Source organism: Dendropsophus ebraccatus, chromosome 3, assembly GCF_027789765.1.
Source record: "Dendropsophus ebraccatus isolate aDenEbr1 chromosome 3, aDenEbr1.pat, whole genome shotgun sequence".
NCBI lineage: Eukaryota > Metazoa > Chordata > Amphibia > Anura > Hylidae > Dendropsophus > Dendropsophus ebraccatus.
The window spans coordinates 9,333,107-9,355,757 of NC_091456.1; the positions used below are offsets into that span (position 1 = coordinate 9,333,107).

Below are 22,651 nucleotides of genomic sequence, written 5' to 3' on the forward strand. Positions count from 1 at the left end.
TCTGTTGCGTACTCCAGGGGGCGCTTCATTAATAAATCCCCACCTAACGGGCTACATATCATCTGTAAGGGCCCTATTCCACAGGACGATTATCGTTCGCAAAATCGTTAACGATTAACGATCTCAAATGACCGCTATTGCGAAATACCTGAAAACGTTCACTCATTTCCATGGAACGATAATCGTTACTTATGATCGTATTTGCGATCGTTTTCTCTTCGCTATTGCGTTCGTATCTACTGCGAACGACGTCTTATTCAATGTGAACGATTTGCGAACGAGCAACGATAAAAATAGGTCCAGGTCTTATAAAGCGATCAACGATTTCTCGTTCGGTCGTTAATCGTTAACTGCTATTCAAACGAACGATTATCTTTGAGATTCGAACGATTTAACGATAATCTGAACGATAATCGTCCGGTGGAATAGGGCCCTAAGAGTCATGCTATCATATACAGTAGAATACATAGAGAAAGAGAGAGACCCTCTGGCCTGCAGGATGAGCACTACATTAAAGGGGTACTCCGGCCCGGGGGGGGGGTATTTTTGAGGATCGCCGGGGAGGGGTAGAAATTGAAGCTGGAGGTCACTTCCCTCCCCCACTCCAGCGCCGGTGCCCGAATCACGCCTCCCCGCACTCCCATCCTGTGGCCGCTTCCCGGTCAGAGCTGCCGCATGAGACGTGATGTCTCAAGGCAGCTCTGCCAATCAGCGGTCGTAGTGGATTCCCGCCTCGGCCGCTAAATGGCAGAGCTGCCTTGAGATGTCACGTCTCATGCGGCAGCTCTGACCAGGAAGCGGCTGCAGGACGGAAGTACCGGGCAGCGCGATCCGGGACCCGGCGCTGGAACGGGGGAGGGAAGTGACCTCCAGCTTCAATTTCCACCCCCTCCCCGGCGATCCTCAAAAATACCCCCCGGCCCGGAGTACCCCTTTAAGGCCTCATTCACACACTTGTGATTTTTCTGGGCCACAAAGCCTTAAGCTATTTTTTTTCTCTGTGATCTATGGAAAATCATCTAATTTCCATCCGTAATTTCACCTATTTCTTGCAAATGTGGACAGTACCAGTTTGCTTAGATTTGATCCAAGTGTTTTTTTTTTACGGATGTCACGGACAACTTTACGGGACGTGTGAATAAGGCCTTATACTCTACCATTTGGTGGGTGTAATGAGGTCCCCCATTGTGGCGACTGCCGTATGCACTACAATTTATAATACAGGGGGTAACATTGGCATCGCTAGCCGTCACACGCTTCTACAATATCCGCCATCGCTGCGACTCCCCATAAGGAACGGTAACTTGTTGGGTCATCCCCGTGAAGTTAAAAAAAAAAAAAAAGAATTTCAACTATAACTAAACTTCACATAAATTCTAATTTGTCTAAAATATTTGCAGAGAAGATGACAACAAGGTAAAATCCGTGCAGAGATCGGCCACAACGGTGATACAATGAGAACAATGATCCGTCAGTATTTATACACGTTACTCCTCATGGATTTCTACATTGTATCAATCTTCACTTCCTGCTCTAACCTGGGTGAGAATGGGAGAGATTCTGTGCTCAGCATTGACCTATTTGCTGCTCTAGGAGTCAGCCGGGCAGCTGGATGTGCTGCATGTGAATGCCCCACCATGCAGGTTACATAAAGAGAAGATTATGCAGTGATTGCTCTTTGCTGACATCCATCTTCTGCTCTCTTTTATTCTCTTCCAGTCACATTAGCTGCTCGGAGCCCATACGTCACAAAATGGCTGTTAATACTGACAAAATCATTCAGCCGAGACGTAAACCCAGTTCACACTGTCTACGAGGCACCTCCAGCAGAAAGGAGCCTGCATTATACTGCCTCCCAATAATCGGGGGGCAATTCCACAACAATGAATGGCAGCCGAGCATGGGAAATAAAAGATTTACTCATCATGTGCTTAGCAATTCTTATTCAGCTGCATATAGTGATCCTAGCCCAATATCCCCCCCCCCCCGGGGGTCAGAGAATACGGGCAGATTAGGGGTCCTCCTAAACTATTATATATATATATATATATATATTTTATTATTTTTCTTTTTTATACCTATAAAAAAAATGTTTTATTTACATATATAATTTTATACACAGAATTTTTATATATATATATATATATATATATATATATATATATATATATATATATATAGATAAATAGAGAGAGAGAGAGATAAATATATATATATATATATATATATATATATATATATATACAAAAAAATTGTATACAGGGAAAAAAAAATTACATATAATTTACAGTACGATGAAAAAATTATATTAATCCTAAAAATTACCATAAAACGGCGCAGATTTTTTCCACTGCCGTCTCTATTCGCGGATATACAAAAAAAAAAAAATCAACAAAATAAACGTTAGTAAAATAAACAAGCGCGGGAAAATAAACATCGATGCTAAACCGCTTCGACGGTTCAAAATATCGGAAACATTTGAGGACAATAAATTTTCCCAAATATAGTTAAAATAAAAAAAATTTTTTAAATAAATAAATAGAACGATGTATAATCAATTTTGGAAAGATTAAAAAATTTATTAAAATTAAAAAAATTTAAAAAAAATTTAAGTTTCACAAGTTCCCCCCCCCCCCAAAAAAAAAAAAAATATTAAAAAAAAAAAAGTTGTGGAAAGTTGGACAAAAAGAAAAAAAAAAAAAAAAGCACCGGCCAAAATATCTAAGTTTGGTGACAAAAGCTGAAATGGCTGGAAATGATCTGACATCTTGGGGAAAATGTCTGGGATTTTTTGTAAGAAATGCTAAAAAAAAAAAAAAAAATAGAAAAAAATGTCCTCCCCATGTGTGTTGCTGTGAGGAGCAGCAGGAGCCCCCCGGGGGTCTGTGCACGGACATGGGCTCTCAAGTCTTCGTTGCATTGTGGGTGTCAGTACCAGTGACGCCATATTTGCCGGTGCCGCCGCTGTAAACAACAAAAAGTGTCTGAGGAGACAGACAGGAGCCGCTTCAGAGGATTTCAGGACATTTTATTTGTTGTTGTGGGTGATCCGCGCGCCGCTCGCCACTCATGTCTCTGGGAATGTCTTACAAGCCCAACCTGAACGCACAGCTCCACGGCAACCACGGGGCTCCGGGTAAGTCACCGTCCGCGAGTGGGCAACTTAGTGAGGGGCAGCCGGGGGCCGAGGCCCGGGTGACGGGGAGGAGGGATGCAGATACCTGGAGAGCCCCAGCCTGGAGTTGATGTGCTGGCCGGTGGAATAAGGTCACATCCTGTCAGTAGCGCGGCTGGAGCACAGGCCGGAGAGAGCGGCGAGTCCCGGAGCGGCTGCGGGAGCCCAGGCGGAAGGCCGGTCCGTGGCCCCGGTGACAGGCGCGCCATACACGGATCAGCAGGAGCCCTTTGATCAAGTCCGTTTCAGCGTCTCCATGATCGGCTCCCCAGGGCTGCTGATTGATCTGAAAGAAGCGAGCGTGGCGGGGCCCTCTAGCGGCCGCTGCTGGGTACTGCAGGGCGCTGCTGATCTGGAGGAGTAGTGGAGGGGGGGAGAGTCCTGCCCATTGCTAATAGCTGCTGCTGCATCAGTCATTGTGTGTGAGGAGCTGGATGTGTCATTGTTATTCTCATCTATGTCATCTAAGCTGATTCTTACACTGAGGGACCTGCCCTGATGGGTTATAGGAGAAAACTATGGGGCACTCTCTATTACACCTATAGGAGCTTTAGGAGGAGGGGGTCAGATTCAGGGCCCGCCGCCGGCTGTGGCAGAACTACAATTCCCATCATGCCTGGACAGCCAAAGCATGGTGGACATGTGTCTTTCATTAACTGTGTAACTATGATGGGAATCGGAGTTTTGCAGCAGCTGGAGAGCGGTGAGTTTGACACGTGTGTCCTAGGATATCCCATGTTTAAAGGGGTACTCCGGCCCGGCCGTATTTTTGGGATATGGCAGGGGAGGAGGTGGTTATGGACGGCGGAGGTCACTTACCTGCCCAGTTCCAGAGGCCCGTACCCCCATCCCGCAGCCACTTCCTGGTCTGAGCTGCCGCACGAGACATGACAACTCAAGGCAGCTCAGACCAGGAAGCAGCCGCAGGACGGGGTACGGGGCGCCACGATCTGGGACCCGGCACTGGAACTAGGGAGGTAATTGACCTCCGCCGTCCATAACCACCGCCTCCGCCGCCATATCCAAAAAATACGGCCGGGCCGGAGTAACCCTTTAAGGACGGGGCCAATTTTCATTTTTGCGTTTTCGTTTTTTCCTCCTTGTGCATAAAAGGCCATAGCACTTGCTTTTTCCACCTAGAAACCCACATGAGCCCTTATTATTTGCGTCACTAATTGTACTTTGCAATGACAGGCTGAATTTTTGCATAAAGTACACTGCGAAACCAGAAAAAAATTCGGTGAAATTGAAAAAAAAAATAAAACGCATTTGTTTTATTTGGGGGGATGGTGTTTTTACGCCGTTCGCCCTGGGGTAAAACTGACTTGTTATATATGTCGTTACGATTACAACGATATGTAACATGTATAACTTTTATATTATCTGATGGCTTTTAAAAAATTCAAACCATTGTTAACAAATATACGTTCCTTAAAATCGCTCCATTCCCAGGCTTATAGCGCTTTTATCCTTTGGTCTATGGGGCTGTGTCAGGTGTCATTTTTTGCGCCATGATGTGATCTTTCTATCGGTACCTTGATTGCGCATATACGACTTTTTGATCGCTTTTTATTGCAATTTTTCAGGATTTGATGCGACCAAAAATGCGCAATTTTGCACTTTGGAATTTTTTTCGCTGACGCTGTTTACCGTGCGAGATCAGGAATGTGATTAATAGTTCGGGCGATTGGGCACGCGGCGATACCAAACATGTTTATTTATTTACTTTTATTTATTTATTTACTTTTATTTAAAACCTGGGAAAAGGGGGGTGATTCTGACTTTTATTAGGGGAGGGGGCTTTTTACTAATGACAACACTTTTTTTTTTTTTTTAACACTTATACTGGAAGTCCCCCTGGGGTTAGGGTTCGTCCCCCCTGGGGTTAGGGTAATTCCCCCCCTGGGGTTAGGGTTATTCCCCCCCTGGGGTTAGGGTTATTCCCCCTGGGGTTAGGGTTATTCCCCCTAGGGGACTTCTAGTATATATACTTTGATCTCTCATTGAGATCTTTGCTGTATAGTTATACAGCAAAGATCAATGAGATCGACACTCGTTTGCTTTCGGCTGCTGCAGCTGAAAACAAACGAGTGCCGAGACGGGGTCAGCGCCATCTTGGAGCGGTCCCCGGCCAGCAGCAGTAACGGAGATCGCTCCTCTGGGACAACGTCCCGGGGGAGCGATCTCCACTAGACACCAGGGAAGTTCTGCATCCGGTAATCGGATGCAGCTGTCATGTTTGACAGCTGCATCTTATTACTGTATTAGCGGGCACAGCGATCGGACCGTGCCCGCTAATACCTGCAGTCCCGGGCTACAAGCAGCACCCGGGACCGCGGCGGTTCAGAGCGGGGTCGCCGCACAGCCCCGCTCTGAACACCTCTTATGGGCGCATGACGTACTGGTACATCATGCGTCCTTGAGAGGTTAAGGGGCAGTTCAGGAAAAAAAAATTATAATAATTCTTTCAAAACAACCAGAGATTTGTAATTAACTTCTTAAAAAATCTCCAGTCTTCCAGTACTTATCAGTAGAGATGAGCGAATTTGCCGAAGTTCGAGTTCATATGAACCTGAACTCTCGGCTTCTGATTCCCGCTGTCTGCAGCCTCCAGCCTCCGTGAACAGGGTGGATACAGCCTTACGGACCGCCTGGAAAACTGGGATACAGACATTGCCATAGGCTGTATCCCAGTTTTCCAGGCGGTCCTTAGGCTGTAGCAGGCAGACAGCGGGAATCAGAGGCCAATAGTTCAAGTTCATACGAACCCGAACTTCGGCAAATTCGCTCATCTCTACTTATCAGCTGCTGTATGTCCTACAGGAAGTGGTGTATTCTCTTTAGTCTTCCAGTACTTATCAGCTGCTGTATGTCCTACAGGAAGTGGTGTATTCTCTCCAGTCTGACACGGTGCTCTCTGATGCCACATCTGTCCATGTCAGGAACTGTCCAGAGCAGGAGAGGTTTTCTATGGGGATTTGCTGCTACTCTGGACAGTTCCTGACATGGACAGAGGTGGCAGCAGAGAGCACTGTGTCAGACTGGGAAGAATACACCTCTGCCTGCAGGACATGCAACAGCTGATAAGTACTGGAAGACTGGAGATTATTTGATAAATTACAAATCTCTGGAACTTTCTGGCACCAGTTCATTTAAAAGATTTTTTTTTTTTTTTGCTGAACACCCCCTTTAAATCCATAGGCATTCTTATGGATTTGCAGTTACAGTAGCTTTCACTTCTCTGGGAGACTTTCTATGACATTTTGGAGGGTCTGTGGGAATATTTGCTCATCCAGAAGGACAGACACTGATGTTGGGTATGGGACTTGGCTCGCAATCTCCTGTGTCTGTGAGCCCGTCAGGTTTTACCACACCAAACTTACACTACCGTGGCTTTATAGACCTTCCTTGTGTATGGGGACATAGTCATGCTGGACTAAAAAAGGGCCGAACTTAAATTGTTCCTATAAAGTTGGAAGCAAATGTTCAGGCCTGCTGAGGCTTTAGGATTTCCCTCCACTAGAACTAAGGGACCTAGACAGGTTGTGTTTCTTGGGCTGAAATGTGTCCTCTGGATATGGAATTTGCAGTTCTCATTCTCACCACTGGGGCTAAAACTAAGCTGAGACTTCCTGTTGTGTCTGTGGTGATAAGAGGAGGCTGCTGTAAAGTGATCTGTGCAGCATTGCAGCGTCATGTGACACCAGTAGATAGAGGAGAAAATAGCAGCTCCCTGTGGAATGACCTCTTCACAGGTCAGCCAAGATGGCTGCCCCCATAACAATGTACAAAGAGTAAAATAAAAAAAATTGGTGTCATAAAATAGAAACCGATTGGAACAAAAGAACAAGTTTTAGTATCTGACTATAAACAGTAAAAGAAAATCTAGGTGACACATTCCCTTTAAAGATTGAATGGTACAGCGATGTACATGAGCTACCCACCGCTCCATCCTATAGGGAGAATTGGTCCCCCATTCTCAAGACTGTGGGTGGGTCCTGGTGGTTTAATACCCCTTGATCAGATAGGTATTACCCGTCCTGCGGATAATTTTGTAGGATGAGAAAACCCCTTTAAGAATAAATCTGCATGTAATCCGTACAGAAACTGAACTGACACGGCTTTCATACCTGCAGTGTGCCGATTTATGTTGCAGATACACTGCAGGTTTTCCTCCTTGACTTAAAGGGGAACTCCACATAAGGAAAACTTGTTTTCTATTAAAGTACATTAAAAGTTTTATAGATGTGTTTATATAATGTATTACCATAACTGTGCGGTTCTGCCACACTGGTAGCTGATAGAAATCCAGGAAGTGAAGAAAAATGGCCTCTGTGCCAATCCACATTGTCTCCTGCTCCCTCTGCTCTCCCACCTTAGGAGACAAATATTCCATGCTTCTGTCTCACATTGTGTGTGTTTGCTGAGCACAGGGTGATGATGCAGACAGGGGGTAGGGCGTGATGTCACAGGAGGCAGGGCTGGATCCCCCAATCCCCTGAGTGATTCACCATCTCTGACCGGCCAGAAGCAGCTGCTGCAACTTCACTGATGCAAAAGTCTGCTGTGAAATTAGGGCTGTGTTACACACATTTTGGAGGATCATTGGAGTACTGCAGCGTATTCACAAAAATGATGTAGTAACACAATTAAATTATGCTAAACGGTAGAGAGGATCAGAGTCACTGCCAATCTCACCTGGAGAAAAAACAAGGCATAAACGGTATATCCCATGAAAGAAAATATCAGATAAACTCCTTATTGTGGGGCTCAATTTCAAAGATAAAAGATGCTCGATCATAATATGTGCATGGAGAAAAAAATATATAATTTTTTAATTAAATTCAAAAAGTTTTTTTTTACTTTATTCCAATATTGGCATTACAGGTAGAGAATACAGTGTGCTGTGTGGTGTTACAGGTAGAGAATACAGCGCTGTGTGGTGTTACAGGTAGAGAATACAGCGTGCTGCGTGGTGTTACAGGTAGAGAATACAGCGTGCTGTGTGGTGTTACAGGTAGAGAATACAGTGCTGTGTGGTGTTACAGGTAGAGAATACAGCGTGCTGTGTGGTGTTACAGGTAGAGAATACAGTGCTGTGTGGTGTTACAGTTAGAGAATACAGCGTGCTGTGTGGTGTTACAGGTAGAGAATACAGCGTGCTGTGTGGTGTTACAGGTAGAGAATACAGCGTGCTGTGTGGTGTTACAGGTAGAGAATACAGTGCTGTGTGGTGTTACAGTTAGAGAATACAGCGTGCTGTGTGGTGTTACAGGTAGAGAATACAGTGCTGTGTGGTGTTACAGGTAGAGAATACAGTGCTGTGTGGTGTTACAGGTATAGAATGCAGGGTGCTGTGTGGTGTTACAGGTAGAGAATACAGCGTGTGCTGTGTGGTGTTACAGATAGAGAATACAGCGCTGTGTGGTGTTACAGGTAGAGAATACAGGGTGCTGTGTGGTATTACAGGTAGAGAATACAGCGCTGTGTGGTGTTACAGGTAGAGAATACAGGGTGCTGTGTGGTATTACAGGTAGAGAATACAGCGTGCTGTGTGGTGTTACAGGTAGAGAATACAGCGTGCTGTGTGGTGTTACAGGTGGAGAATACAGCGTGCTGTGCGGTGTTACAGGTAGAGAATACAGTGCTGTGTGGTGTTACAGGTAGAGAATACAGTGCTGTGTGGTGTTACAGTTAGAGAATACAGCGTGCTGTGTGGTGTTACAGGTAGAGAATACAGTGTGCTGTGTGGTGTTACAGGTAGAGAATAGAGTGCTGTGTGGTGTTACAGGTAGAGAATACAGTGCTGTGTGGTGTTACAGGTATAGAATGCAGGGTGCTGTGTGGTGTTACAGGTAGAGAATACAGCGTGTGCTGTGTGGTGTTACAGGTAGAGAATACAGTGTGCTGTGTGGTATTACAGGTAGATAATACAGTGCTGTGTGGTGTTACAGATAGAGAATACAGCGCTGTGTGGTGTTACAGGTAGAGAATACAGGGTGCTGTTTGGTGTTACAGGTAGAGAATACAGCGTGCTGTGTGGTGTTACAGGTAGAGAATACAGCGTGCTGTGTGGTGTTACAGCTAGAGAATACAGCGCTGTGTGGTGTTACAGGTGGAGAATACAGTGCTGTGTGGTGTTACAGGTAGAGAATACAGCGCTGTGTGGTGTTACAGGTAGAGAATACAGCGCTGTGTGGTGTTACAGGTAGAGAATACAGGGTGCTGTGTGGTGTTACAGGTAGAGAATACAGCGTGCTGTGTGGTGTTACAGGTAGAGAATACAGTGCTGTGTGGTGTTACAGCTAGAGAATACAGCGTGCTGTGTGGTATTACAGGTAGAGAATACAGTGCTGTGTGGTGTTACAGGTAGAGAATACAGTGCTGTGTGGTGTTACAGATAGAGAATACAGTGTGATGTTACAGGTAGAGAATACAGTGTGCTGTGTGGTGGTACAGGTAGAGAATACAGCGTGCTGTGTGGTGTTACAGGTAGAGAATACAGCGTGCTGTGTGGTGTTACAGCTAGAGAATACAGCGTGCTGTGTGGTGTTACAGCTAGAGAATACAGCGCTGTGTGGGTGGGACTACAATAAAATTATAAAGTACGGCAAATAATTCCGTAACACAATAAAACTGCAATGTGTGACACAGCCTAGATGGGATAGATAGGTAAGCCATGCTACTTTCTTCTGCAGAAGTTTCTTTTTTTTTTTACCTCTACCTGGAAATCCCCTTTAAATTGGGAAATCAGTTTCCCCATCAGAGTACTCCTTATGCACAATGTCTCTCCCCAAATAGTAAATAAATAACAGCATCGTAAATAAAAAATAATGTATTTTATATACAAGTATGGCCAGGTTCACACTCGATTTTTTTCCCATCTGTCTTTGCAAAAACATCCGTTTTCCCATCTACTTCCATTATAAAAGAAATGGATCAAAATGTATGGGTTTTTTTTACGCACACAAAAAGTATTCAACTACATTTTTGTGTATTTAAAAAAAAAGGATGCGTTTTGATCCGTTTTTTTTTTTTTTATGGAAGTCAATGGAAAAACGGATCAAAACGGATGCACACAAATGCATCCGTTTTTTGTAAAGTTATTTTATCCAAAATGTTATTTACCTAGTAAACAATGTCCGTCTTGTTCGGTGAAAACGGAGTGGCTTCTCTCTATCTGTACTGGCTGGAATCAGTGATGTCTGTCAAAAATGTTATCAGCCATGTTGAATTTTCTTCTCCCCGTTGGGAACTCGGTCATTTTCCACACACGTCAGTCCGGCATGGTGATAGTGGGATTCTGTGCAGCTCATCGCGTACAGTCATGGAATCAGCCACCGAATGTGTATAGTGTCCAATAATCTGCAAAGAGGGATCCCAGCTCTTCACATAGAGTGCCTTGTATATGGGGAAGAGTAAATCCTATTGCCTCAAAAGAAGAGGTGATAGATACTTTCAAGGGCCTGTAAAATTTAGCTTCTGGAAAGGATTTGGGAGGGCGAGGGATGGTAAATGGTGGAAAATACAGATCACTAGACAAAGCCATGCTTTACAGCAAGACTCATGGACATAGAAAACAATAGACAGACCCTGTCCCTTTGAGATGAATGTGAGACATTACTGAGCGCGCTCTGTGACCTGTGAAGAGGTCATTCTACAGGGAGCTGCTATTGTCTCCTCTATCTACTGGTGTCACATGACGCTGCAATGCTGTACAGATCACTTTACAGCAGCCTCCTCTTATCACCACAGACACAACAGGAAGTCTCAGCTTAGTTTTAGCCCCAGTGGTGAGAATCAAAACTGCAACGGCGTTATTTTATAATATAGAAAGAAAAATGGAAAATTTGAAAAAAAGTCATCAAAAATTCTTAAAAATTCTGTTTACCATAAAATCATTATTTACACTAGGTAATTTTCTGATGACACATTCCCTTTAAGTCTTTAGCACGTGACTGACAGGACATATAATTCCTGGTTTTATTTGTCCATCAAGGATACGTACAATAAGTGATTGTATTATGAGTAGATGAGTGGACGTCGCTCATCTCTAATTATGTTTAACTGTTTGTGTTTTTGTATTAGTAATTCTGGCCGGACAGGCTCCTGCAGCTCTCATACTGTGTAGTCTATAGCAGATGGCAATTTAAGGGCTATAAAATTTTCATCCACTAAGTCTAGAGATGAGCGAACCCGAACGTTCGGCATTTGATTAGCGGGGGCTGCTGAACTTAGATAAAGCTCTAAGGTTGTCTGGAAAACATGGATACAGCCAATGACTATATCCATGTTTTCCACATAGCCTTAGGGCTTTATCCAAGTTCAGCAGCCACCGCTAATCAAATGCTAAAAGTTTGGGTTCTGATCGACTCCAGCATGCTCCAGGTTCGCTCATCTCTAACTAAGTCTAAACCATCGGACTCATTCCTTATGTATCTGCTCAGATTCACTTACTATCCACTGTATATTTTTCAGCAACCGTCAGTGCACATTCTCCCTCTACAAGCATGGCGTCATCTGTGCAGTACAGACAGCTGGTGAACGATTATGGACCTCCATCTCTGGGATATACACAGGTAAAATAAAAAGAAAATTACTATTCTGTACCATAATATATATACTGTTATTGTTGGCCTACGCGGTGAGTGCGGTCTTCTGTTCCTTTCATTTAAATCACTGTTTGTTACAAATCTATATAACTTTCTGATACCAGTTGATTTGAAAGATTTATTTTTTTTTTTGCTGAACTACCCCTTTAACCTCTTAAGGACATATGCCGTACCCGTATGGCATATGTCCACAAGAGGTGTTCAGAGAGGGGCCGCAACCCCGCTCTGAACTGCCGCGATCCCGACTGCTATCTGCAGCACGGGACCGCGGCTATTAGCGGGAACAGGCCGATCACCGCTCCCGCTAATTAACACCGTTAGTGTTATTTGCAGCCTTCCCTGGTGTCTAGTGGCGGGATCCCCCCCTGAGATGCGATCGCGGAGGAGGGATCCATTGGTCTTACCGGGCCGTGCCTCGGTATTCTATTGCAATGGTCTGCAGCAGGCCAAAGTAATAGAGCACCGATCTCATGGATCAGTGCTATGTTATACAGCTACACTGATCCCTATGGGAGATCATTGTAGTTGTATTAGAAGTCCCCCGGGGGTATAACCCTAACCCCAGGGGGAATAACCCTAACCCCAGTGGGAATAACCCTGACCTCAAGGGTATTAACCCTAACCCAAGGGGGAATAATCCTAACCCCAGGGGGAATAACCCTAACCTCAAGAGGAATAACCCTAACCCCAGGGGGAATAACCCTAACCTCAAGTGGAATAACCCTAACCTCAAGTGGAATAAGCCTAACCCCAGGGGGAACAAACCCTAACCCCAGGGGGAGTAACCCTAACCCCCAGGGGGAGTAACCCTAACCCCCAGGGGGACTTCTAATTACTATATAAGTGAAAAAAAAATGTTTTCATTAATAAAAAGCCCCCTCCCCTAATAAAAGTCTGAATCACCCCTCTTTTCCCATTTTATAAATAAAAACAAATCAATAAATAAACATGTTTTGTATCGCCGCGTGCGTAATCGCCCGAACTATTAATTTATCACATTCCTGATCTCGCACGGTAAACAGTGTAAGCGCAAAGACCCGCCAAAGTGCAAAAATTGCGCATTTTTGGTTGCTTCAAATCCAGAAAAATTGTAATAAAAAGCGATCAAAAAGTCGCATATGCACAATCATGGTACCGATAGAAAGAACACATCATGGTGCAAAAAATGACACCTCATACAGCTCCATAGACCAAAGGATAAACGTGTTATAAGCCTGGGAATAGAGAGATTTTAAGGAATGCTTTTTTTCTGTAGAAGGTTTTATTTTTTTAAAAGCCAGGAACATGTATAACATGTATCCATGTTTTCCATCAGACAAACGACGTAAAAATGAAACCCCCCCCCAAAGAAAAAGAATTGTGGTTTTTTTTTCAATTTCACCATGCATATAATTTTTTTCTGGTTTCGCAGCATGCAAAAATTAAGTCTGCCATTGCAAAGTACAATTAGTGACGCAAAAAATATGGGCTCATCTGGGTGGAAAAATGCAAGTTTTATGGCCTTTTAACCCCCGTACCTGTACGCCCTGGGCCGCGCTCCCGTAGGAGCGATCCACACGTCTGGCTCGGGCCGGGGACTGCGTCGTAATGGGGCTGATCCCGGCTCGGCACTCGATTGCTTCCGGCTGCAGCAGCAGGAAGCAATCAAAGTGCCTATTTCATTGATCTATGCTGCATATTTATACAGCATAGATCTCAATGAGAGATCAGAGTGCTTATACTAGAAGTCCCCCAGGGGGAATAACCCTAACCCCAGGGAGCTTCTAGTATATGTGTAAAAGTAAAAAAAAAAGTGTAATTATTAATAAAAAACCCTCCCCTAATAAAAATCACCCCCCTTTTCCCATGTTATGAATAAAAAATAAATAAATAAACAAACAAACATGTTTGGTATCGCGCATTTTTTGGTCGCATCAAATCCAGAAAAATTGTAATAAAAAGCGATCAAAAAGTCGCATATGCGCAATCAAGGTACCGATAGAAAGAACACATCATGGCGCAAAAAATTACACCTGACACAGCCTCATAGACCAAAGGATAAAAGCGCTATAAGCCTGGGAAGGGAGCGATTTTAAGGAACATATATTTGTTAACAGTGGTTTGAATTTTTTACAGGCCATCAGATACAATAAAAGTTATACATGTTATATATCATAGTAATCGTAACGACTTGAGGAAAATGTACAACAAGTCAGTTTTACCCAGGGCGAACGGCGCAAAAACACATACCCCCCAAATAAAAGAAATGCGTTTTTTTTTACAATTTCACCACACATTGAATTTTTTCCTGGTTTCACAGTGTACTTTATGAAAAAATTCAGCCTGTCATTGCAAAGTACAATTAGTGACGCAAGAAATAAGGGGTCATGTGGGTTTCTAGGTGAAAAAATGCAACTGCTATGGCCTTTTAAACACAAGGAGGAAAAAACGAAAATGCAAAAATTTAAATTGGCCCGGTCATTAAAGGGGTTTCCCCAGAAAATTATTTTTGCATTAATATGTTGCCCACCCGTAGCTTTCCATCTTTCCAATATAAAGTTATTATGGATTCTGCACAGTTTTGCTGTTATCAAGATGCATTCACCCCCACCGAACGCATGGAATCCTCAAACCTCAGTCCAACCTGACACGCTCCCTGCTCCTGGCCCCCACCCTCCCAGTCGGCATCACGTGTCCTGCATCTCTTCAAATGGCCGGGTTAGTGCTTCTAACCTAGTCCACTGAAGCCCCCCCCCCCCCCCTTTGAAGAGGTCATTCTCACAGGGAGCTGCTATTGTCTCCTCTATCAACTGGTGTCACATGACGCTGCAATGCTGTACAGATGACTTTACAGCAGCCTCCTCTTATCACCACAGACACAACAGGAAGTCTCAGCTTAGTTTTAGTCCTAGTGATAAGAATGAGAACTGCAAGATCTCAGGATTATTTTATAATATAGATAGAAAAATGGAAAATTTGAAAAAATGTCACCAAAAATTCTTAAAAAATCTTTTAAACATAAAAACATTATTTATATAATATATCATTTTCTGATCACACCTTCCCTTTTACTCTGGTTCTCTATTCAAGTGTGGTTGTAAGATGCAGGTAGTCAGCTAAGAAAGTCACATTATTTTTTTTTTCTTTTACTTTCTATATGATTGTGTTGTGTTTTCTCTGGCATACACTAATATTGTTAGTAGATATGAAGCATATGTATTGGTGCTTTATTCTGATCTTCCATTTTTTTCTATCTTTCAGGGCGTTTCAAGTAATCAGGTTCCCCAAAGCAAATATGCAGAACTCCTGGTCATTATAGAGGAGCTGGGTAAAGAAATTAGACCAACTTATGCCGGCAGTAAGAGCGCAATGGAGAGACTAAAACGAGGTAAGAATGGGTTTTGCATATAGTAAGGAGCTGGTGTATCTCCTCTAGTTGTATTTTAGTAAAACGCGAAAAGAGATAAATTAGAAAACTCTCTATTGCCTGCTCCTTCAAAATGAAAATCCAACGCAGAGTGTAGCAAAGGATGTTGGTTGTTCCAAGTCTAACCTGCTGATATGTCTCTATTGCCCAGGAGATGCTGAGGAGGAGGGTGTGGGCCCACTGGACGATTATTGTGCGAAAAATCGTTATATAGTTTGAATTTAAATGATAATCGTTCTGTGTAATTACAGGCAACGATCGAAAAATCGTTTGTATGTCATTGATCGTTAATGTAGATCTGAACCTAAAATTATCGTTAATTTTTCGCTAATTGTTCGCTGTAATTCCACATTCGTTTGCTCAAGTTACGCGTTTTTTCACTAATCATTCAGTGTAATAGCACATTGTCCATTGTTTTACTGGAATCAGAAGCAGTAAATGATCATAGTAACGTCCGCAATAACGATCGTAGTAACGACCATGGTTCTGTGTAATGTGAACGATTTCAGGTTAACGATAAACAATCTCGTTTGTGATCGTTTGTCGTTAAAAAAAACGCTCCGTGTAATAGGACCCTATGTCTCTTAAGTTCATCCTCGGCGCGGTTCTGGTGCAGTAAGTAGTTTGCTCTATGATCCTATAAGGCCGTTAAGAACACTGCCCCGCCCCCATAGTGCTGATCTGTCCCGCCTCCACTCGGGCCGCTAAGGCTAGGTTCACACTGCGTTTTTGCAATCCGTAGATGCATTTGTGTGCATCCGTTTTTCCATTGACTTCAATTGTAAAAAGAAACGGATCCGTTTTTTTTGACGGACACAAAAACATAGCAGACACTACTTTTGTGTCCGTAAAAAAAAACTGATCCATTTTGATCTGGTTTTTTTTACAATGGAAGTCAATGGAAAAACAGATCAAAACGGATGCACAAAAACGCAGTGTGAACCTAGCCTAAATTGATTGTAATTAGAGAAGGGTGGGCTGGCCGGGGCAGCACTTCTAACGGTCTCACTGGGTCTTCTGTGCCATAAGGACATATCAGCAGGTTTGATTCATCTTACCTGCTTATAGTTCCTCTTTAAGAAGGAAATCAAAAGAGGTAAAAGCAATATGGTTTCACACTAGCGGTTGTCTAATTCATGAACGGACAAACAAATTGCAAAATTTAAAATTTTTTTATAGCGCATTTGCATTTCGGCTTTAAGAAACTGACTTTTCTACATCTGTTTGCATATCACTTTATATTCCTTCCTGGTTTCCCAGTTCTGCGCACGCTCAGTGAAAAAAACAGATGATGACGAATAACTTGCAAACGGACGTGAATTAAAGGAATACCTTCTTTTTAGATCTGTCTACATTGACTATAATGTAAAAAAAAATGTGTGCGCTTTGTTTTTTTTTGGGACAGACAAATAATTGTGCATGAACAAATTTTATCCCGCATGATGAACACTGTCAGAAAAGGCAAAGATGGTGTAATTTTGTTAACCTGCCTCTCAAAAGATAGTGAACAAAAAGCCGTATGTGCTGGAGAATTATACTAATAATTCTGCAAAAAAGTAAGCTCCCACCCAGGCCATGAATTGTGGCAAGACAATTTTTTTTTTAATTAAAAGTGTTTCTATTGTACCAAACTGGAAAAATTGCCTGGTCCCACAGTGTTCTGGTGCTGTTATTCAGGGAATTTTTTTTATTTATTTCAGGGTCAAAGAGGCGGGGCCTAGAAGTCTTACAACTCCTCACACTTCCTCTTTTCCGCCTTAGAGGCCCCGCCTCTTTGACCCTGCGGCACTAGAATGGTTTTTTCCTTGAATAATGGCACCAGGAGACAAATGGACCTCGGGACCTGGCATGAACTGAGGAAGGCTATGGAGCAGTAGTGGTTTGGGGGGATGTCAGGGTGGATACAGATTCACTAAACCAAAAAAAAAATTCTATTATCCCCCCATAAAAATTTTAATATGTAAACTGTAACACATTAAAGGGAAGCTGTCACCAAGACAATGCTATCCCATCTATAGACATCCCGTTATAGAGCAGGAAGAGCTGAGCAGATTGATATATATTTTTATGGGAAAACTTTAGTATAACTTTGAACTTGTTGATAGAATTCCCGCCCTGGAGTCCAGTGGGCGGTGTCACTTAGTGATGGGATCACCCACTGGACTCCTTAGCATCGAAACATCAGAGATTTCAATCAATAAATTACAAGTTATACTGAATCTTTTCCCACAAAGTTATGAATCAATCTGCTCAGCTCCTTCTTCTATATAACATGATGCTGATAGCTTAGGTAGCATTTTCATGGTGACAGAATCCCTTTAAGTGATTTTTCTATATATTGTGTTAATAACAGTTCACTTTTTTTTTATCCTCAGGAATCATTCATGCAAGGGGCTTGGTACGAGAATGTTTGGCCGAGACAGAGCGAAACGCCAGATCCTAGCCCTGCCAAATGTAACCTCTCTGATGCATACAAAGCTAATCTGGATTTTTTTTTTTTAAACTTCAGGGCAGTCTTTCTGAATATTTAGCCAGTGGGATCCGCTAACTCTGGAGGATCCCTCTAATGTACTGTAAAGCTGCTAAACACAAGATGCAATTTTTACTAGCAAACAGAATTTCCACATATAGTAAAGTATTGACGGCTCTCTGATTCTTTTTCTAAGAGTCCCAGGAAATTCACCATTTCTTGCATCATAAGCTACAATCTATTTTGTTTATCTTTCTTGTACATTAATCTTCAGGTTCTACCAACTTTTATGCATTCTATTTAGATGCTTATTAACTTGTGCTGGTCTTACAAGAACAATGCATGGTTTTCTTTGTCAATACGTTTTTAGTTCTGTTTGCAGTTATTGACCACCAGGTTTGACCTTCAGCAACATCTTTAAAGGGGTACTCCGGCGAAAATTTTTCTTTTAAATAAACTGGTTTCACAAAGTTATATAGATTTGTAATTTACCTCTATTTAAAAATCTCAAGTCTTCCCATACATATCATCTGCTGTATGTCCTACAGGAAGTGGTGTTTTCCTTTCAGTCTGACACAGTGCTCTCTGCTGCCACCTCTGTCCATGTCAGGAACTGTCCAGAGCAGTAGAAAATCCCCATTTTCTCTTTTGTAATTAGTTAAAAAAAAAAAAAAACTAATAAAAACATTGAACCAGAAAACCTCTCCTGCTCTGGACACTTCTGGACATGGACAGAGGTGGCAGCAGAGAGCACGGTGTCAGACTGGAGAGAATATACAACTTCCTGCAGGACCTACAGCAGCTGCTAAGTATGGGTAGATTTGAGATTTTTAAATAGAAGTAATTTAAAAATCTATATTACTTTCTGACACCAGTTGATTACAAAGAAAAAGATTTTCACCGGAGTACCCCTTTAAGATTATTAGGATGGACTTCCGTGCTGCAATTATTACCTGTACCATAGAAATTAATAACAATTAGGAGCCCCATGGTCATCATCATCATCATCTATTTTTATCACTATAGTCTATGAAGAAAAAAATATTTTAAGTGAATGTACCAGCAGGTACATCGCTGTGGATTTTTTACAATAACGGGTTGGTGCGGAGTTGGCGGTGCCGTAGTCCTTTTTTTGAAGCGGCACTTCGCCGGCCTATTTCTGAACATCAGCCTGGCAAGAAGCAATGGGGGCAGGACCGCCTCCCCCCCCCCCATTGTGACACTCTCCCCTCTATCATGTGGCTCCATTGATTCTAACGGAGCCATGTCACAGAGGGGAGGGGGTTTCATCACACTGGGGGCCGTCGGGCCAACCCCCAGTGCATTGTGCCGGGTCAGTGCTTGGGAATAGACCACTTGTTTAATAGGCCAGCCTGTTAATGTAAAAAACCCATAGCGATGTACCTGCTGGTACATTCACTTTAATAAAACGTAACTTTTATCTATTTATTTAATGTGAAACCTGCACTTTTCACATTAAATATATAAATAAATCAACGTTAAAGTACAACTCCGGTGCCTGTAAAAAAAAATAATTTTAAAATGGCAACAATACTTACCCTCACTACTGGGTCCATCTTCGTTCAAATTTGCGGGTCCTCAGAGCACCGGTTGGTGGAGTCTTTTTTTCCGCAACGTCAGCCGGGAGTGTCAGAAGACTGACAGCTAGCTCGGCTAATCGAAGCAGAGGGGAGCTGGCTTTACTAGTTAGGCCAGCCTCCCTCCATGAAGACGTCATTAACACAAGATGGTGCCAGGCGTGGTCGAAAGGGAGCATTTTCATACTCCTAGCGGGGAAGGTAGTATGTGTTTTAATTGCCAGAAAAAAAAAACAAGTATTTTTTTTTTTTGTGGTCTTCATAGACTATTGGTGATAAGAAGTGTTGCTATAGAAATCAATGGGACCGTAGTTTGTCCTTGATTAGGAATCCGCAATTATGGAAAGAAAATGAGGACGTGTGGATGTGGCCTGTGACACGCAGCTATATACAATTGTTTGTTAAACTCATTTCTTCATCCTAATCAAATCACATGTTCAGTTTCTTTCCTACATTAATAGAAGGCAACACAGTCTTTGCAGAAAACAAACTTGAATAGAGTGTACCGCCATTTTTGTTTGCATTAAGCCAATGGAATGGACAGGATATTGCAAAAAGACCGTTGTTATCCGGACGTGCGCCGTTGTTGGACGCTTTTTAATGACTATGCAAATAAGCTGTTAAGATTCTGCATCTGACTTTGCTTGTTATCACAGCAAAAAACAGCCATTCAGTTCAGGCGTGGACGCAGGAGGATCGGGCACAGCGGCTCAGTCACTATGCCACGGCACCCAGGGATATCATTGCCAAATTGGTTAAAGGAGAAGTCCGGCGTAAATTTTTATTAAAGTATTGTATTGCCCCCCCAAAAGTTATACAAATCCCCAATATACACTTATTACGGGAAATGCATATAAAGTGTTTTTTTCCCTGCACTTACTACTGCATCAAGGCTTCACTTCCTGGATAACATGCTGGTCACTTCCTGGATAACATGGTGATGTCACTTCCTGGATAACACGGTGATGTCACGACCCGACTCCCAGAGCTGTGCGGGCTGTGGCTGCTGGAGAGGATGATGGAAGAGAGATGCTCAGTGTCCCTCCAGTGCCCTGTGTCCCTCAGTGTCCCCCTGCCATCATCCTCTCCAGCAGCCACAGCCCGCACAGCTCTGGGAGTCGGGTCGTGACATCACCATGTTATCCAGGAAGTGACATAACCACGTTATCCAGGAAGTGACATCGCCACGTTATCCAGGAAGTGACATCGCCACGTTATCCAGGAAGTGACATCACCATGTTATCCAGGAAGTGACATCACCATGTTATCCAGGAAGTGACATCCCCATGTTATCCAGGAAGTGACATCCCCATGTTATCCAGGAAGTGACATCACCATGTTATCCAGGAAGTGACATCACCATGTTATCCAGGAAGTGAAGCCTTGATGCAGTAGTAAGTGCAGGGAAAAAAACACTTTATAAGCATTTCTCGTAATAAGTGTATATTGGTGATTTGTATAAAAATTTTCGCCAGACTTCTTAAAAAAATGTTTACTGCCCAATGGTAAAGCATACATTTCATCTTGTGCCCTGTTCACCTATACTAATGGCTTAACATGGCCAAAAGTGGTGGTAGACTTCCTTCAAACATATAATGCACAGCTATGGTCTGTTTGCTGAATTTATCATAATGGAAACATATAAACACATCTGACAAATATTACAGTGGTGTATTAGCTTTAAAGGGATATTCCGGTCATATAAAATATATGATTACTCATCCCACCCTTCTGGAGACAAAAAAATCATTCCAAACAAGTCATTACGTTATTAGTCTCCTTCCCCCTGTTCTAAGCTGCTGTTTGTGCAAAAAACACAGAAATTTGTATCTGAGCTGTTCCCCCCCTTCTGAAATGGCTCATGTAAACAACATCCCTGGCTGGCTGTTTATACACTGTGTGAAGCATAACAGAGTGCAGAAGCAGCCAGCCAAGGAGCTGTTTACATAAGCCATCTAGGAACGGAAGGGGTTGAGAGAAGAGATGACTGAACAGGTAACATATGGTTTTCTGTGTTTTCAGCAGCAATCAGTAGCTCAGAACTGGGGGAAGGAGACTGAAAAAGTAATGTTAAGTAAGGAAGGAATTGTTAGTCTCCAGAAGGAATAATTTAACGTATATTTTACCTAACCGGATACCCCTTTAAATGTTCCATATATAAAACTTCCAGAAATGCTACCAGTTGTGCCAGATTGATTTCAGTAGGGAAGTCAAAATTGCAATAAATCCGTAACACTGATGATTTTCTTGTGTGGAGAATCTGCAGAATCCGCAGCAGAAAGTGTGGAATTTAAAGAGGACCTGTCACCCCTGGTGACGGGGTGACAGGCTCCCGACCCCCCGCTAGAGCCCCTCATACTTACTTGATTGCGCCGCCAAGATGAGTCCGACGCTCATAGAGAATGAATGGAGCATCGGACTCACCATTCATTCTCTATGAGCATCAGGCTCATCTCAGCATCACGTGCGCCATCAAGTAAGTATGAGGGGCTCTAGCGGGGTCGGGAGCCTGTCACCCCGTCACCGGGGGTGACAGGTCCTCTTTAAACATACTCATTTTTTGTAAATCTGCACTATTTGGTAGATTCCCACATTAAAATGCTACAGATTTCCCACTGGGTGTGGGGACACCCTGAGCGTAACTCTCCCACTTAATCTGTTCTTCAACAGTTTACCATCAGTCAACTCTATGCACATCGCTAACTTTTTATCTACGAAATGTGTTCCATCTTCTGGTGCGCCTCCTCCTCTACAACATCGCATCAGCAGATTGGACTGCAGTCTCAGTATGGCATGTTATCTTTAAAGGCGTACTCCGACTGAATTTTTTTTCTTCAATTAATCCATGTCAAAAAGTTATACAGATTCGTAAATTACTTCCAGTTAAAAAATTCCAGTCTTCCAGTACTTATCAGCTGCTGTATGTCCTACAGGAAGTGGTTTATTCTTCTCAATCTGACACAGTGCTCTCTGCTGCCACCTCTGTCTATGGCAGGAACTGTCCAGATCAGTAGCAAATCCCCATAGAAAACCTCTCCTGCTCTGGACAGTTCCTGACATGGACAGAGGTGGCAGCAGAAAGCACTGTGTCAGACTGGAAAGAATACACCATTTCCTGCAGGACATACAGCAGCTTATAAGTACTGGATGACTTGAGATTTTTAAATAGAAGTAATTTAAAAATCTAAATAACTTTCTGAAACCAGCTGATTTGAAAACGTTTTTCTTTTGCAGGAGTACCCCTTTAAAATCATGATTGTTATCTTAATGTTCACTTTGTGCACATAAGGATTTTTTTCTAACAACTTCTGCATGCAGTTGAGGCTTGTGCTAGCAGTACAGCCAAGACAACTAGCGCATCATTCCTGCTGTGGTGGCAGCAACACCCTC

At 42.9% G+C, this 22,651-nt stretch overlaps 1 protein-coding gene across 2 annotated transcripts; it reads left to right on the forward strand.

Moving 5' to 3' along the window:
* The first annotated feature begins 2,858 nt into the window (after nucleotides 1-2,858).
* CDK2AP1 (cyclin dependent kinase 2 associated protein 1) lies at nucleotides 2,859-18,453 on the forward strand. 2 transcript variants are annotated; one of them, XM_069963983.1, is made up of 4 exons: nucleotides 2,859-3,136; nucleotides 11,654-11,754; nucleotides 15,028-15,154; nucleotides 17,569-18,453. In XM_069963983.1, the coding sequence occupies exons 1-4, from the start codon at nucleotides 3,070-3,072 to the stop codon at nucleotides 17,634-17,636; spliced, it is 363 nt and encodes a 120-aa protein (XP_069820084.1). In that variant the 5' UTR covers nucleotides 2,859-3,069; the 3' UTR covers nucleotides 17,637-18,453. The 2 variants fall into 2 exon arrangements, with proteins under 2 accessions (XP_069820084.1, XP_069820085.1); XM_069963984.1 differs by lacking the exon at nucleotides 2,859-3,136 and adding an exon at nucleotides 3,234-3,506.
* The last annotated feature ends 4,198 nt before the right edge of the window (nucleotides 18,454-22,651 follow it).

Coding starts and splice junctions, on each gene's coding strand:
- CDK2AP1 (XM_069963983.1), top strand. CDS start 3,070: ATGTCTCTGGGAATGTCTTACAAGCCCAACCTGAACGCACAGCTCCAC. Junction 3,137..11,653: donor CGGCAACCACGGGGCTCCGG/GTAAGTCACCGT, acceptor TATATTTTTCAG/CAACCGTCAGTGCACATTCT. Junction 11,755..15,027: donor CATCTCTGGGATATACACAG/GTAAAATAAAAA, acceptor TCTATCTTTCAG/GGCGTTTCAAGTAATCAGGT.